General features: G+C 47.9%; 1 protein-coding gene across 1 annotated transcript in view; it reads right to left on the bottom strand.

Annotated features, from left to right (window-relative positions):
• LOC129699288 (1-phosphatidylinositol 4,5-bisphosphate phosphodiesterase beta-1) overlaps positions 1-17,025 on the bottom strand; it is a 660,784-nt gene that overhangs the window by 103,228 nt on the left and 540,531 nt on the right. Inside the window, 3 exon segments of the mRNA XM_055638950.1 lie at positions 7,089-7,266; positions 10,476-10,563; positions 14,896-14,978. Coding sequence (XP_055494925.1) covers positions 7,089-7,266; positions 10,476-10,563; positions 14,896-14,978 — 349 coding nt within the window.

Genomic DNA, 17,025 nt, shown 5'->3' on the forward strand with positions numbered 1-17,025 from the left:
AGAAAACCCACGCCGTCACGGGGAGAACGTACACACGCAGAAAGCACCCGTAGTCAGGATTGAACCCAGGTCTCTGGTGCTGTGAGTCCAGGTTAATTGGCTTCAGTAGAATAGTAAACCATATAACCATATAACAATTACAGCACGGAAACAGGCCATCTCGGCCCTACAAGTCCGTGCCGAACAACTTTTTTCCCTTAGTCCCACCTGCCTGCACTCACACCATAACCCTCCATTCCCTTCTCATCCATATGCCTATCCAATTTATTTTTAAATGATACCAACGAACCTGCCTCCACCACTTCCACCGGAAGCTCATTCCACACCGCTACCACTCTCTGATGTTACCCCAAAACGTCTGTCCTTTAATTCTGAAGTCAAAGTAGATAGACATAAACTGTCCCTAGTGTGTGTAGGATAGCGTTAGTGTGCGTGGATCGCTGGTCGGCGTGGACTTGGTGGGGCCGAAGGGCCTGTTTCCACGTTGTATCTCTAAACTAAACTGAACGGACTGTAAGGTGCCAATTGTGGCAAGGTTTCACGAGGCATTTTCCACAAGGATACCGACTAGAGACTGCAGTAGAAAATGATAAACACTGAACCATCAATTCAGAGTTAATGAAAGGTAGATAGACACAAAATGCTGGAGTAACTCAGCGGATCCGGCAGCATCTCTGGAGAATTCTTCTTATCGAGTCCACACACAAGATTAGGAGTTGTTCGGCTGGAGCTGAACACACGTCTCGGCATCTGTAGACAATGGTGTCTGTCTGGTCGCTTCTTGTGAGTGGTGGTGGGAAAGGTTGGTGGAAACAGGGCCGCGACGTGAATGCTCTTTCCTTCACCCCCCTCTGTAGAATAGGAATACCTGAAACATCACCTATTCCTTTTCTCCAGAGATGCGGCCTTTCCTCCGGTATTTTGTGTCGATCTTTGGTGTAAACCAGCATCTGCTGTTGCTGGTTTCAACTGAAGATGGACACAAAATGCTGGAGTAACTCAGCGGGGCAGGCAGCATCTCTGGAGAGAAGGTGTGGGTGACGTTCCGGGTCGAGACCCTTCTTCAGACCGAGAGTCAGGGGAGAGAGAAACGAGAGATATGGACGGTGACGTCGAGAGATAAAGAACAAATGAATGAAAGATTTGCAGAAAAAATAACGACGATAAAAAATATATTGGCCCGAAATCGTAACTTGATTTCCATCTCAAAGAGAAACATACGAACTCAAGAAAATAGAAACATAGAAACAGGCAATAGGTGCAGGAGTAGGCCATTCGGCCCTTCGAGCCAGCACCGCCATTCAATATGAGCATGGCTGATCATATTGGGGCAGGAGAAGTCCGCTCAGCCCTTCAAATCTGTCCCACACAGTCAGTCTGAAGGGCAGTGGACAACCCTCAACTGCTTGAGGACAGGCATCGGACGCTATGGAGTAGCGATGAAGAGGTGGGGTCTCGTGGACAGCGAGCGCCTCCTGCGAGTGTGGGGACCCAAAACAGACAGTGGAGCACATAGTCACCAGTTGCCCTAAACACCGGCCACCGAATGGTGAACGAGGTCTGATGATGACACGTTGGCCTGGCTCGCCTCAACGGAGCTGCAGGTCTAAAAGACATACGATAGAAGAAGAAGAAGAGGAGGAAATCTGAAGAAAGGTCCCATCCACAAACGTCACCTATCCATTTTCCCCAGAGAACTCAAAACAATAGGACACTGTATAGTGCTGGAGTAACTCAGCGGGTCAGGCAGCCATGATCATATTGAATGGCGGTGCAGGCTCGAAGGGCTGAATGGCCTATTGCCCCTAATTCCTATGTTCCTATGTTTCTATGTGTCTCTGGAGAACATAATGTCATAAGGAATAGGAGTAGAATTAGGCCCATCAAGTCTACTCCACCATTCAATCATGGCTGATCTATCTCTCCCTCCGAACCCTATTCTCCTGCCTTCTCCACATAACCTATGACACCCGTACTAATCAAGAATCTATTTATCTCTGCCTTAGAAATATCCACTGACTTGGCCTCTGCAGCCTTCCATGGCATGAATTGCTGACGGTTCGGGTTGGGTCTGATGAAGGGTCCCGTCCCGAAATGTCACCTGCCCATGTTCTCCAGAGTAGGTCACAAAGTGCTGGAGTAACTCAGCGGGTCAGGCAGCATCTCTGGAGAACATGGAGAGGTGACGTTTCGGGTTGGGATCCTTCGTTTGATTTTGTACTGATTTTACCTTTTAAACTCTTTTTAAACTAACTGGAACAATAATGATGATGAAACATAACATCTTTAAAAGAGTGCACGAGAAGTGTTGAGGTATTAATAGGAATAAAATCAAATGGACTATAAAATGTACAGCAAAGGCTCCAAGGTTTATTGGAATATTACTGTAATTCCACACTTAAGGCCTTAGGGGGCAATATAAAGCGAACTATAGAAAAACAAAAGCTATGCTTGAATAAATCCAAAATGATACATGGAACCGATATTAAACGGAATCTATTCTGCGAGTGGTAAATGTCAGTATATACGGAAAATGAAAAGGAAAGGACTTGCTTCATTACTTGAGACACAAGGCGAGGTGGCGCAGCGGTAGAGTTGCCGCCTCACAGCACCAGAAACCTGGGTTCCATCCTGACAACAGGTGCTGTCTGTACGGAGTTCGCACGATCCCCCCCCTGTGCCCTGCCTGGGTTTGCTCCAGGATGTCCAGTTTCCTTGCACACACTCCAAATACGTACAGGGTTTGTAGGCTCATTGACTTGGCATAATTGTGAATTGTCACTAAGTGGGTGTAGGATAGTGCTCGTGTACGGCAGTTGCTGGTCGGCGCAGATTCGGGTGGGCCGAATGGCCTGTTTCTGCGCTGTATCTGTAAACTGAAATAAACTAAACTGCAGATGACGGAATCACGAGTCCGAAGAAGGGTCCAGACTTGAAACATCGCCTGTCCATGTCCACCAGAGAGATTCAATGAGGATACAGACAATTGCAGATGCTGGTTTACAAAGAAGAGATACAAGTGCTGGTGTAACTCAGCGGGGCAATACAATACAATGCAATACAATACAATGCAATACAATTTATTTGTTGTCATTTGAACCTCATTGAGGTTCAAACGAAATTTGGTTTCTGCAGTCATACACACAAGTAGAAGGACCAAGACACAACACAATTTACACCAACATCCATCACAGTGAATCTTCTCCTCACTGTGATGGAAGGCAAAGTCTTATCTCTCCCCTGCACTCCCCATACTCCTCCCGATGTCAGAGTCAAAGCCCCCGGGGGACGATGGTAAATAAGTCCCGCGGCTATTAAAGCCACGCTGGGTGATGCAAGGCCACGCTCCGGGTCTTGGTGTTGGAGCCCCCGACGGGCGCTAGCAAAGTCCAGCGGCCGTTAAAACCGCGCCGGGCGATGATGTAAGGCCCCGCTCCAGGTAATTTTCAACCCCGCAACTCGGGCGGGAGAAGTCGCCGTTGCGGAAGCCCTGAAAAGCGGTCTCCCAGCAGGGACCCGCGGGCTCCCGGCGTCACCACAGCTCCTCCCGCTCCGAACTCGGCCAGCTCCGCGATAGTGGGTAAGTCCGCAGCTCCGCGACTGGAGCCCCAGGTCTTTCCAGCTGGAGGCCGCTCCACGGTGCTAGGCCCCAACGACAACGGAGACCCGACAGGGAAAAGGTTGGGTTCTCCTTACAGGGAAAATATTTTTAAAGGTCCCCCCCCACCCCGCCCCCCACACACATACCCAGTTAAAACAATAAAATAAAAACTACATTCAAACGAGACAAAAAATAAAAATAAATTAAAAAAATTTAAAAGACAGATGGACTGCAGAGGCCGCTGTGACATGAGTGGCCCCACCATCAGGACGCATCTCTGGAGAGCATGGGTGGGTGACATTTTGGGTTGGGATCCTTCTTCAGATTACAAGCAGTTCAACACTCGTTTTGTGATTGCACTATTGCAGTCAGATACAAGATGGCAGCACACACCAACTAATGGCAACTGTGCAAGAATAACACCATCAGTACGGAGTTATGGACTCATTTTTATAGCACTAATCCGTAATAATCGGTATTAAATTATCAATTAAAGCTAATTACAGGAACACATTTAATACCCTCATAAATATATTGATCACCTGAGTCAATAAATGACAGACTGTACAGGAAATGTTTTGTAATAAAGTACAGCACATAGAGTTGCTGCCTGACAGCGCCAGAGACCCGGGTTCCATCCCGACCTCGGGTGCTGTCTGTACGGAGTTTGCACCTTCTCCCCGTGGCCAGCGCGGGTTTCCCCCGGGTGCTCCGGTTTCGTCCCACACTCCAACGACATACAGGTTTTGTACGCTAATTGACTTCTTTAAAATTGTAAATCAACTCTAATGTGCGTAGGATAGCGTTAGTGCACGGGGATCGCTGGTCGGCACGGACTCGGTGGGCCTGAATGACATCCTTGCCATAGAGTGGGTGCAGAGAAGATTTACCAGACTGATTCCTGGGATGTCAGGACTTTCATCTGAAGAAAGACTGGATAGACTCAGTTTGTACTCGCTAGAATTTAGAAGATTGCGGGGGGATCTTATAGAAACTTTCAAAATTCTTAAGGGGTTGGACAGGCTAGATGCAAGAAGATTGTTCCCGATGTTGGGGAAGTCCAGAACAAGGGGTCATAGTTTAAGGATAAGGGGGAAATCTTTTAGGACCGAGATGAGGAAAACATTTTTCACACAGAGAGTGGTGAATCTCTGGAATTCTCTGCCACAGAAGGTAGTTGAGGCCACAGTTCATTGGCTATATTTAAGAGGGAGTTAGATGTGGCCCTTGTGGCTAAAGGGATCAGAGGGTATGGAGAAAAGGCAGGTACGGGATACTGAGTTGGATGATCAGTCATGATCATATTGAATGGCGGTGCAGGCTCGAAGGGCCGAATGGCCTCTACTCCTGCACCTATTTTCTATGTTTCTATGTTTCCGCACTGTGTCTCTAAACCAAAGTAATAGAACTCTATGGGCTAGTGGAATCAAGGGATATGGGGTAAAGGCAGGCATGAGTTGTTGATTAAACTTAGGAGATTGAGAGGGGATCTTATAGAAACTTACAAAATTCTTAAGGGATTGGACAGGCATGATCACAAGATTGTTCCCGAATGGCCTATTCCTGGACCAAGGGGTCATGTTTCCAGGATCTAAGGGGCATGAATCCTATCAGATGCGAGATGTAGAAGAACTTTTATTGTCACACAGAGAGTGGTGAATCTCTGGAACTCTCTGCCACAGAGGGTAGTTGACTTGCCAGTTCATTGGCTATATTTAAGAGGGAGTTAATGCGGGCCCTTGTGGCTAAGGGGAAATGCAGAGGGTATGGAGAGAAGGCAGGTACGCTCTACTGAGTTGGATGATCAGCCATGATCATGAGGAATTGCGGCAGTCAAATCGAAGGGCCAAGGCCTCTACTTCCTGACCTATTTTCTATGTTCAACTGTTTCCGCACTGTGTCGTGAATGCCAAAGTATTAGAACTCTATCCTAGCCCAATCCAGGGATATGGGGTAAAGGCACATCACCTTTCATTGCTAAAGATAGTCCGAATATGAGGTAGATGGTAGCTCAGACGATAGTTCACCAATCAGTCATGATCACAATGAATGTGCTGAATGGCCTATTCCTGCACCTATTTTCCATGTTTCCATGTAATCTAAATGGCATGAAGGCTATCAGATGCAGAAGTAGAATGTGCCTCTATTGTCGCCAGTTGCAAATCTATAAAGTTATTACAGAGGGTTAGTCCACTTGCTGAGTCAGACAGCGTTCTGTATAAGCAACTGCGGGCCAATATTTCTTGGAAATGCAGCCAACCCTAGAGCTGACTTGGCTCTTTTGACCTCCTGATGTAGAAACTTGAGGAATTGCGGCAGTCAAATCCTGTACGGAGGTTTTTAAATCTTCAGCTGACCTGCGTGGGTTGTTCTCCTGATATAACCATATAATGAATACAGCACATTAAACCTTCCATCTCGACCCACCTAATTCATCTCAGAACACATAATCCCTTTCAGTCCTAATATACCTGCATGTGCAGACCATAACCCTCCATTCCCTTCCCTCTGCATACTGTTTCATTTATTTTTAAATGATACAAAACGAACCTGCCTAAATCACCTCTCATGGAAGCTTTTCATACACAGCTACCACTCTCTGAGGAACTGAAACATAACCTGTTTCGCCCTAAACTCAAACTCCAAACCTCTCTATTATTACCTTTTAGTTGAGTTTACTTTAGAGATACAGCACGGGAAAGCTTTTCCACGTCAACTCTGTCTATCCCTCTCCCCGCATTTTAAAAACCTACACAAGTCCCACAATTTTACATTTGCGCTCCAAAGCCGATTAACTTAAAACCTGTTCTGCACCTTTCTCTGTAAGTTAGTTGCTGAAAGGGAGGATCATTCTAAAAAAATCTCCTCTGGTCTCTCTCTATTTCGTTGACATGTCCTATACAAGCGACCCAAAATTGTACACCATACTCCGAGTGTGCCTCTCCGGCGCTTGGCAGCAACATTACATCCCAACTGCCATACTCAATGCTCTGATGGATAAACTGGAGAAATTAATTCCAAAAGCTTTCTTTACCACCCTGTCTACATGAGATTCCACTTTCAGGGAACTGTGCACTGTTCACCTGCATTCTTCAATTCCCTACCATTTACCATGTACGTCCTATTTTGATTTGTCCTGCCAAGATGTAGTACCTCACACTTATCAGCATTAAACTTCCTCGGTTCGATCTTCGGTTTCCTCCCACACTCCAAAGGTTTGTAGGTTAATTGGCTTGGTAAATGTAATATTGTCCCCAGTGTGTGTAGGATAGTGTTAATGTGCGGGGATCGCTGGTCGGCGTGGACCCAGTGCGTCGAAGGGCATGTTTCCGTGCTGTATCTCCAAACTAAACCACCCTCTGTCTAAAGGAATTCCTCCTGGTCACATTTCCTGGAGGCACGTCCTTTAATTCTGAGGCGGCAACTCTACCCGCTGCGCCACCGTGCTCGGGTCAACGCCGCCCGCAAACGTTTGGGTTGAACGTACCGGCTCCCGGAGAGGAGGGTTCAAAGACGCTGGACGAGTCGCTGTACGTGTTGGAGGCTTGCTCCGACAGCTTCTTCTTTGCACTGCCATCAGACGACTTGTGCCCTTTCTTCTTGTTCTTAATAAGAATCTTGCCCATCATCTCGTGTGGGCTCGGGAGCGGAACGCCCGACTCCAGCTAAAACACAAACGTGCAAACATGTTCACGGTTCAGCTTACGGGTCACCTGCGCTGAGGGTTCACCCAGAGAGTTGTGAATGTGTGGAATTCTCTGCTACAAGGCAGTGGAGGCCAATTCACTGGGTGTGTTCAAGAGAGAGTTACATACTCTTAATAGGCTTTGTGCAAGGATGGGCATATAATATAATAGGCTTGTATAGTACCTATAATAGTCCGTGGAATTCTCTGCCTCAGAGGGAGGTGGAGGCAGGTTCTCTGGATGCTTTCAAGAGAGAGCTAGATAGGGCTCTTAAGAATAGCGGAGTCAGGGGATATGGGGAGAAGGCAGGAACGGGGTACTGATTGGGGATGATAAGCCATGATCACATTGAATGGCGGTGCTGGCTCGAAGGGCCGAATGGCCTACTCCTGCACCTATTGTCTATTGTATATTGCTCGATACATATGATAGACTTTGTATAGGGATGGGCATATAATATAATAGGCTTCGTACAAATAATAGACTTCGTACAGGGATGGGCTGATGCAAGACCAATATAGAAACATAGAAATAGGTGCAGGAGTAGGCCATTTGGCCCTTCGAGCCTGCACCGCCATTCAATATGATCATGGCTGATCATCAAACTCAGTACCCTGTACCTGCCTTCTCTCCATACCCCCTGATCCCATTAGCCACAAGGGCCACATCTAACTCCCTCTTAAATATAGCCAATGAACTGGCCTCAACTACCTTCTGTGGCAGAGAATTTCGGAGATTCACCACCCTCTGTGTGAAAAATGTTTTCCTCATCTCGGTCCTAAAAGATTTCCCCCTTATTCTTAAACTGTGACCCCTTGTTCTGGACTTCCCCAACATCGTGAAAAATCTTCCTGCGTCCAACCCCTTAAGAATTTTGTAAGTTTCTATAAGATCCCCCCTCAATCTTCTAAATTCTAGCGAGTACAAGCCGAGTCTATCCAGTCTTTCTTCATATGAAAGTCCTGACATCCCAGGAATCAGTCTGGTGAACCTTCTCTGTACTCCCTCTATGGCAAGAATGTATTTCCTCAGATTAGGAGACCAAAACTGTACGCAATGCTCCAGGTGTGGTCTCACCAAGACCCTGTGCAACTGCAGTAGAACCTCCCTGCTCCTATACTCAAATCCTTTTGCTATGAATGCTAACATACCATTCACCTTCTTCACTGCCTGCTGCACCTGCATGCCTACTTTTAATGACTGGTGTACCATGACCTCGTTGCATCTCCCCCTTTCCTAATCGGCCACCATTCAGATAATAATCTACTTTCCTGTATGAGCGAATGGGACTATGCAGATGTGGCAGACACAGAATGTGAATGTGGAACATCTGTACAATCCATGCCACACCTACTAAGCTGCCCACTGCTTGGTGAACAATGCTACCTGGGAGATCTAGTGGTGGCAAACGAGAAGGCTGTCCACTGTGCAAGAGCCTGGCCGAACATTTGAAACATAGATGGCGGACACGAAAATTGAAGCTCTTCGGGCTAACGGAATCAAGGGATATGGGGAGAAAGCAGGAACGGATGTACTGATTTTGGATGATCAGCCACGATCATATTGAAGGGTGGTGCTGGCTCGAAGGGCCAAATGGCCTACTCCTGCGCCTATTTCCTATGTTTCTATGTACAGTGAAAAGCTTTTGTTGCATGCTAACCTGTCAGCAGAAAGACAATACACGATTACAATCCAGCCATTTACATTGTGAAAAGGTCACAAGTAACAGGAGCAGAATTAGGCCATTCGGCCCATCAAGTCTACTCCACCATTCAATCATGGATGATCTATCTCTCCCTCTCATCCCCATTCTCCTCCCTTCTCCCCGTAACCCCTGACACCAGCTCTAATCAAGAATTGTCTGGATACATGATAAGGGAATAATGTTTAGTGCAAAATAAAGTCCAGCAAAGTCCGATCAAGGATAGTCCGAGGGTCACCAATGAGGTAGATAGTAGTTCAGCTCTGCTCTCTGGTTGTGGTAGGATGGTTCAGTTGCCTGATAACAGCTGGGAAGAAACTGTCTCTGGATCTGGAGGTGTGCGTTTTCACACTTCTGTACCTCTTGCCCGATGGGAGAGGAGAGAAGAGGGAGTGGCCGGGGGTGCGACTGGTCCTTAATTATGTGGCTGGCCTTGCCGAGGCAGCGCGAGGTGTAGCAGACGCGATGGGCTGAATGGCCTACTACACTCTAATCTGCTGCAAGAAACATGTCAAATATCTTAACAAACTCTGCATTGCCGAGTTATGAGTGTCATTTTTCTTTTCCAAGCTCTATTCATGGATAGTTCACAGGAGTAAAATTAAGCCCTTTGGCCCATCAAGTCTACTCCACCATTCAATCTTGGTTGATCTATCTCTCCCTCCTAACCCCATTCCCCTGCCGTCTCCCCATAGCCCCTGACACCCGTACTATCTTACATCTGCACTTTTAAGCGACGTTGAATAACAAGATTTGAAAGACATTTAGACAGGTACATGGATAGGAAAGGTTTGGAAGGATCAGGGCCAAATGCGGGAAAATCGACACATGATGCTGGAGTAGCTCAGCTGGTCAGGCAACAACCCTGGAGAACATGGGTAGGTGATGTTTCGGGTCGAGACCTTTCTTCAAACCCTAATGTGTAGAAGTCTGAAGAAGGGTCGGCACGTTGGCGCAGCAGTAAAGTCACTGCCTCACAGTGCCAGAGACCCGGGTTCAATCCTGACCACTGGTGCTGTCCGTACAGAGTTTGTCTGTTCTCCTGCGTGGGGTTTCTCCGGGTGCTCCGGTTTCCTCCCACACTTAAACGGCGTACAGGTTTGTAGGTTAATTGGCTTTGGTAAAGATTGTAAATTGTCCCTAGTGTGTGCAGGATAAGTGTTAGCGTGCGGGGATCGCTGGTCGGCGCGGGCTCAGTGGGCTGAAGGACCTGTTCACATGCACTTTCTCTGAAGTCTAAAAGTCTAATCTGAGAGTCAAAAAATAGATCAGAAAGCACCAAAATCAATGTTCTCTGAAACAGTAATGAGAGGAAATCACACACACACACACACACACACACACACCCACTTTCACACACACTCACACACACACACAAACACACACACACACACACACACACCACACACACACACACACACACACACACACACACCACACACACACACACACACACACACACACACACACACACACACACACTCACACACGGGTATTTTTCCAGGTCTTCTATTAGCAACGCATCGCCGAATATCGACCTGCAGTACTCCGCCATCTTAGCCTGCTGTTTAGGACTAAAGGCACAATAAACAAAAAATTGTTAAGGGCCTGTTCCACGAGCATGTGACTGCATGCGGCAAGCGAGACCTAACGTGGTCGCTTGAGCCGTACGGCCTCGCGGGGCCAGTCCCACTTCGATCGCCGGAGCCGCATGGAGTTGTGCGGAAAACTGACCATGTTCAAAAATTCCGCGCGGTAACGGCCTGCCGGCCCGCAGCCACGTTGAGGCCGTACGCACCGCCTCGACGGGCATAGGCAGCGTCTTGACGCCGTACGTCACGCGCGAACTTCCCGTGGACTTCGCTCGAACTTCACGTCAACTCATAAGGGACCACTCGACCTCCGCGCGGTCCCCGGTTCCCGGTTTGGTCGAGCTTGCAGCGTGCAGGTCGCATGCTCATGGGACAGGTCGTTCAGTAAGCGATACCTCCTTAGACTCATTCCTTCTAAACCTTCTGAATTTTGTAGTCGGCAGGGCAGTACTCTGCATATTGCCAACTTGGACAATTTAACATTTTTATCAAGGCCAATTAACCTACAAACCCGTAGGTCTTTGGAGTGTGGGAGGAAACCGAAGATCTCGGAGAAAACCCACGCAGATCACGGGGAGAACGTACAAACTCCATACAGACAGCACCCGTAGTCGGGATGGAACCCTGGGTCTCTGGCGCTGCATTTTGCTGTGAGGCAGCAACTCTACCGCTGCGCCATCGTGACTGCCTACAGTCATACAGCGTGGAAACAGGCCACTCCCCACAGCCATGAGGCTATTAAACTCACCAACAAACAGACTCTGAACTGTAACAGCCTATTGCACTTTATCTGCTTATTTATGTTTATATTGAACTGAACTGTTCTGTATTTATGCTTACAATATTCTGTTGTGTGTTGCAGCAAAGCAAGAATTTCATTGTCCTATCTGGGACATGACAATAAACTCTCTTGACTAGACTTGACTGCCCCACATGTCCCATCTTCAGACAGACACAAAAAGCTGGAGTAACTCAGCGGGACGGGCAGCGTCTCTGGAGAGAAAGAATGGGTGACGTTTCGGGTCGAGACCCTTCTTCAGACTGAGAGTCAGGGGAGAGGGAAACTTGCTGGAGATTATCCGCTGAAAGGGAAATATCCTTTAGCGGGAGGTGGGCCAAACGCAGGCAGGTGGGACGTGCAGCTGGGACATGTTGATGGTGGGCATGGGCAAGTTGGGCTGAAGGGCCTGTTTCCATGCTGTATCGACTCTCCATCCTCCACCTCTTGCTAGCAGAAGGGAAAACCAATGAGTTGCTGAAGGCATCTTTATTTTATTTATTTATCCAGCTCAACAATGGCGGCGTGGTGGCGCAGCGGTAGTGTCGCTGCCTTACAGCGCCGGAGACCCGGGTTCCATCCTGACTATGGATGCTGTCTGTACGGAGTTTGTACGTTCTCCCCGTGACCTGCGTGGGTTTTCCCAGGGCGCTCCGGTTTCCTCCCACGCTCCAAAGACGCACAGGTTTGTATGTTAATTGTCGCTAGTGTGTGTAGGATAGTGTTACGGTCCTGTCCCACTTGGCGATTTTTTTTTAGGCAACTGCCGGCGACTGTCATAACGAAAAACCGGCGACAACCTACGTCATCCTGGCGACAAACTACGACAGCACCTACTACAAGCTACGCTCATTGGCGTCAAATCCACCCTCGCCGAAAAGTCGTAGAAAATTTAGAGGCGACCAAAAAGACGCTACGACTTTTTGCGCAACTGAGGAGACGACTCCCGGCGACCCCCGGCGAACATGTGGCGACAAACTAGTCCGTCTGTAGTTGCCTGAAAAAATCACCTAAGTGGGACAGGCCCATTAGTGTGCGGGGATCGCTGGTCGGCGCGGACTCAGTGAGCCGAAGGGCGTGAATCTTTAAACTAAAAACTAAACATAACAAATTTGCTGCACTGTGACTGGTAACCACAATGCCCAAAGCTGTCATCTATTTTTAAAAACACGCTAATGATCGCTGTAATTCCTCTGCGACTGATGTAAGATGAGAACTATATTCTGCACTCTGTACCTTTTCCCTTGCACTACCAGTTATACTTGAGTTTGACTTATAAAGTTATGCTAAATAACAACATTTGTTGTTGTCGGAGGCAGCGGCAACGGGGACCCGACTCGGCCCCGGAGCTGTGGCGGAGGCAGCGGCCACCCGCGGAGTTTGAACCATCGCCTCGGCGCTGAGGGAGAACAAAGAGGGAAGAGACAGAGACTTTAAGATTTTGCCTTCCACCACAGTGAGGAAGTGTTTGGTGAACTCACTGTGGTGGATGTTAAATTTGTGTTGATTGTGTGTTTTTGTCATTTTTTTATTATATGTTTGACTGCAGGGAAACAAAATTTCGTTCAGACCGACAATAATCAAATCGAATTGAATCTAATCTAATTTGGGTTCAATCCTGACTACGGCGCTGTCTGTATGGAGTTTGCACATTCTCCCCGTGACCTTGTGGGTTTTCACCCGGTGCTCCGGTTTCCTCCCACACTCCAAAGACGTAGAGGTGTGTAGATTAATTGGCTTTTGTATATTGTAAATTGTCCCTAGTGTTTAGGATGGCGCGAGTGTACGGGTTGATCGCTGGTCGATGCAGACACGATGGGCTGAAGGGCCTGTGTCCGCGATGTAACTCCTAGGTCTAAAACCTCAGTTAAAGCTGTCAAAAATACAGAAGAATACAAAAGCAGCCTTTTTTACTTTATTTGATCAGTATGGGTGATTTGATTAGAACGGGTGTGAGAGGTTATGGGGAGAAGGCAGGAGAATGGGGGTTAGGAGGGAGAGATAGATCAGTCATGATTGAATGGCGGATTATATCTGATGGGCCGAATGGCCTAATATCTCTTATGGTCATGATCTTATTGGTAAAGCAGCATCTAACCACCGAGTCCAAACGTACCCCCGCACAAAGCGATCCCCGCACATTAACACTATCCTACACACACTCGGGACAATTTTTACATTTACCAAGCCAATTAACCTACAAACCTGTACGTCTTTGGAGTGTGGGAGGAAACCGAAGATCTTGGAGAAAACTCCGCGTAAGGTCACAGGGAGAACGTCCAAACTCCGTACAGACAACACCCGTGGTCGGGATCGAACCCAGGTCTCCGGCGCTGCAAGTGCTGTAAAGGGCCTGTCCCACGAGCATTCGACTCCATGCGGCAAGCGCGACCAAACCAGAAGCGGGGGCCGCGCGGATGTCGAGTGAGTGACGTGAAGTTCGAGTGAAGTCCGCGCGTGACGTACGGCGTCGTGGCGGTGCGTACGGCGTCGAGGCGGCTGCGAGCCGGCAGGCCGTTGCCGCACAGAAGTTTTGAACACGGTCTGTTTTTCGGAGCCCCGCGCGATGTCGGGACCAGCTCCACTCAACTCCGTACGGCTCCGGCGATCGAAGTGGGAGTGGCCCCGCGAGGCCCCACGTTAGGTCGCGCTTGCCGCATGGAGTCGCATGCTCGTGGGACAGGCCCGTGAGGCAGCAACTCTACCGTTGCGCCACCGTGACGCCCCTGCTCGGTGAAGCAGGTTCTGTACAATTGAAACACCAAGGAATAGTATATGAGTATAGAAGCTGGGATGTAATGTTAAAATTGTACAAGGCATTGGTGAGACCAAATCTGGAGTATGGTGTACAATTTTGGTTGCACAATTATAGGAAGGATGTCAACAAAATAGAGAGAGTACAGAGGAGATTTACTAGAATGTTGCCTGGGTTTCAACAACTAAGTTACAGAGAAAGGTTGAATAAGTTAGGTCTTTATTCTCTGGAGCGCAGAAGGTTAAGGGGGGACCTGATAGAGGTCTTTAAAATGATGAGAGGGATAGACAGAGTTGATGTGGACAAGCTTTTCCCTTTGAGAATAGGGAAGATTCAAACAAGAGGACAGGACTTCAGAATTAAGGGACAGAAGTTTAGGGGTAACATGAGGGGGAACTTCTTTACTCAGAGAGTGGTAGCGGTGTGGAATGAGCTTCCAGTGGAAGTGGTGGAGGCAGGTTCGTTGGTATCATTTAAAAATAAATTGGATAGGCATATGGATGAGAAGGGAATGGAGGGTTATGGTACGAGTGCAGGCAGGTGGGACTAAGGGGAAAAAAAATTTGTTCGGCACGGACTTGTAGGGCCGAGATGGCCTGTTTCCGTGCTGTAATTGTTATATGGTTATATGGTTAAGGAACAACAACTAACATTTTTATTTTTAATAATCACGAATCCTACTCCTTGTATCAATTTCCCGGCTGGTGATTTGCGAATTCTGTGAGGGGGGAATTTCCTTTAGCCGAAAGGCCCCAAACGCGGGGGGGGTGTCGGTACTTACGAGTCAACATGGTTTTCGAAGGAAAGAATCACCGGGTAAGGAGATGTCTTGAAGGCACATTCATTGATAGCCTCAATTACTTCCTACGGGACAAGAAAACAAAATAATTACAGGTACTTTGTTCATAAGTCATAGGAGCAGATGTGCAGGGAAGGAACTGCAGATGTTGGTTTAAATCGAAGGTAGACACAAAATGCTGGAGTAACTCAGCAGGGACAGGCAGCATCTCTGGAGAGAAAGGAATTGGTGACGTTTCGGGTCGAGACCCTTCTTCAAAACATCTTACAGTAAAACACTCTTGAACAAGCAGAATGCTATGACCTCAATGTCTTACAGACAATGTACAGCTTTTAGTTACTGTAAGTCTTGATGTAAGATTATACCCGACTTAATTGGAAATTTAAAATGTGAATCCTCAGCAACTGATGCATATCACTCTGAAAGGATGGTGAAGAACTGTAATGTTCTTGTAATGTAATTGAATCTGAATCTGAATCTGAATGTTGCTTAATGTAGAACAGAGAACCAGGAACAGCACTGGAACAGGCCCTTCGGGCCAAAATGTCCACACCGAACGTGATGTCAAATTAGACTAATGGCGGTAAGGTGGCGCAGCGGTAGAGTTGCTGCCTTTCAGCGCCAGGGACCCGGGTTCCATCCCGACTGAGGGTGTTGCCGGTACGGAGTTTGTACGTTCTCCCCGTGACCTGCGTGGGTTTTCTCCGAGATCTTCGGTTTTCCCCCCACTTCCCCCCACACAACAAAGAGGGGCGACATAGCACAATGGGCTAAGAGTTCGGCTGGCGACCTGAAGGTAGCCGGTTCAAATCCCGCTTGGAGTGCATACTGTCGTTGTGTCCTTGGGCAAGACACTTCACCCACCTTTGCCTGTGTGTAATGGAATGTAATTACGGCGGCAGGCTCGGCGGGCACACCGCGACGCCCTGTGTCTCCCTTTCAAGGGAGATGCTAAAAATGCATTTAGTTGTCTCTGTACTGTACTCTGACCTGCAGGTGATCCATATCATTTTCATTTCCTGCATGTCCAGTTTGTATCTGATTAGCTTGGTCTTGAACAAATTGTGTCTATATCAAGTCAAGTTTATTGGGGATCGCTGGTTGGCACGAGCTCGATGGGCCGAAGGGGCTGTTTCCGTGGAGTATCTCTGTATGTCTAAACTAAACTGATTGGCAATGCTCACGGACTTTGTGCAAAAAGACAAACAAACAAACAACCAAACAAACTACAAACATATATGCCTCCACCACCACCCCTGGCAGCGCGTTCCAGGCACCCACTGCCCTCTGTACGAAAAACGTGTCCTGCACATCTCCTTTGAATATTTCCCCTCTCACTTCAAAGCAATGCCTTCCAGTCTTTGATATTTCCACCCTGGGAAAAAAGGTTCTGGCTGTCTACCCTATCTATGCCTCTCTTAATGTTATTTACTTCTCTCAGGTCGCCCTTGAGCCTTAGGCATTCCAGAGAAAACAATCCAAGTCTCGTGGTCTGCAGCTGGTCTGAAGAAGGATCTCAACCCGAAACAGGGCCCTGGTGAGACCACACCTGGAGTATTGTGTGCAGTGTTGGTCCCCTAATTTGAGGAAGGAAATTCTTGCTATTGAGGGAGTGCAGCGTAGGTTCACAAGGTTAATTCCTGGGGTGGCGGGACTGTCATATGCTGAGAGAATGGAACGGCTGGGCTTGTACACTCTGGAATTTAGAAGGATGAGAGGGGATGTTATTGAAACATATAAGATTATTAAGGGTTTGGGCACGCTAGAGGCAGGAAACATGTTCCCGGTGTTGGGGGAGTCCAGAACCTGGGGCCACAGTTTAAGAATAAGAGGTAAGCATTTAGAACGGAGATGAGGAAACACTTTTTCACACAGGGAGTTGTGAGACTGTGGAATTCTCTGCCTCAGAGGGCGGTGGAGGCAGGTTCTCTGGCTACTAGATAGAGCTAGATAGGGCTCTTAAAGATAGAGAGTCAGGGGATATGGGGAGAAGGCAGGAACGGGGTACTGATTGTGGATGATCAGCCATGATCACATTGAATGGCGGTGCTGGCTCGTAGGGCCGAATGGCCTATTCCTGCAACTATTGTCTATTGTCTATTGAAACGTCAA

Source organism: Leucoraja erinacea, chromosome 8 (assembly GCF_028641065.1).
Source record: "Leucoraja erinacea ecotype New England chromosome 8, Leri_hhj_1, whole genome shotgun sequence".
In the NCBI taxonomy this organism is placed as follows: domain Eukaryota; kingdom Metazoa; phylum Chordata; class Chondrichthyes; order Rajiformes; family Rajidae; genus Leucoraja; species Leucoraja erinaceus.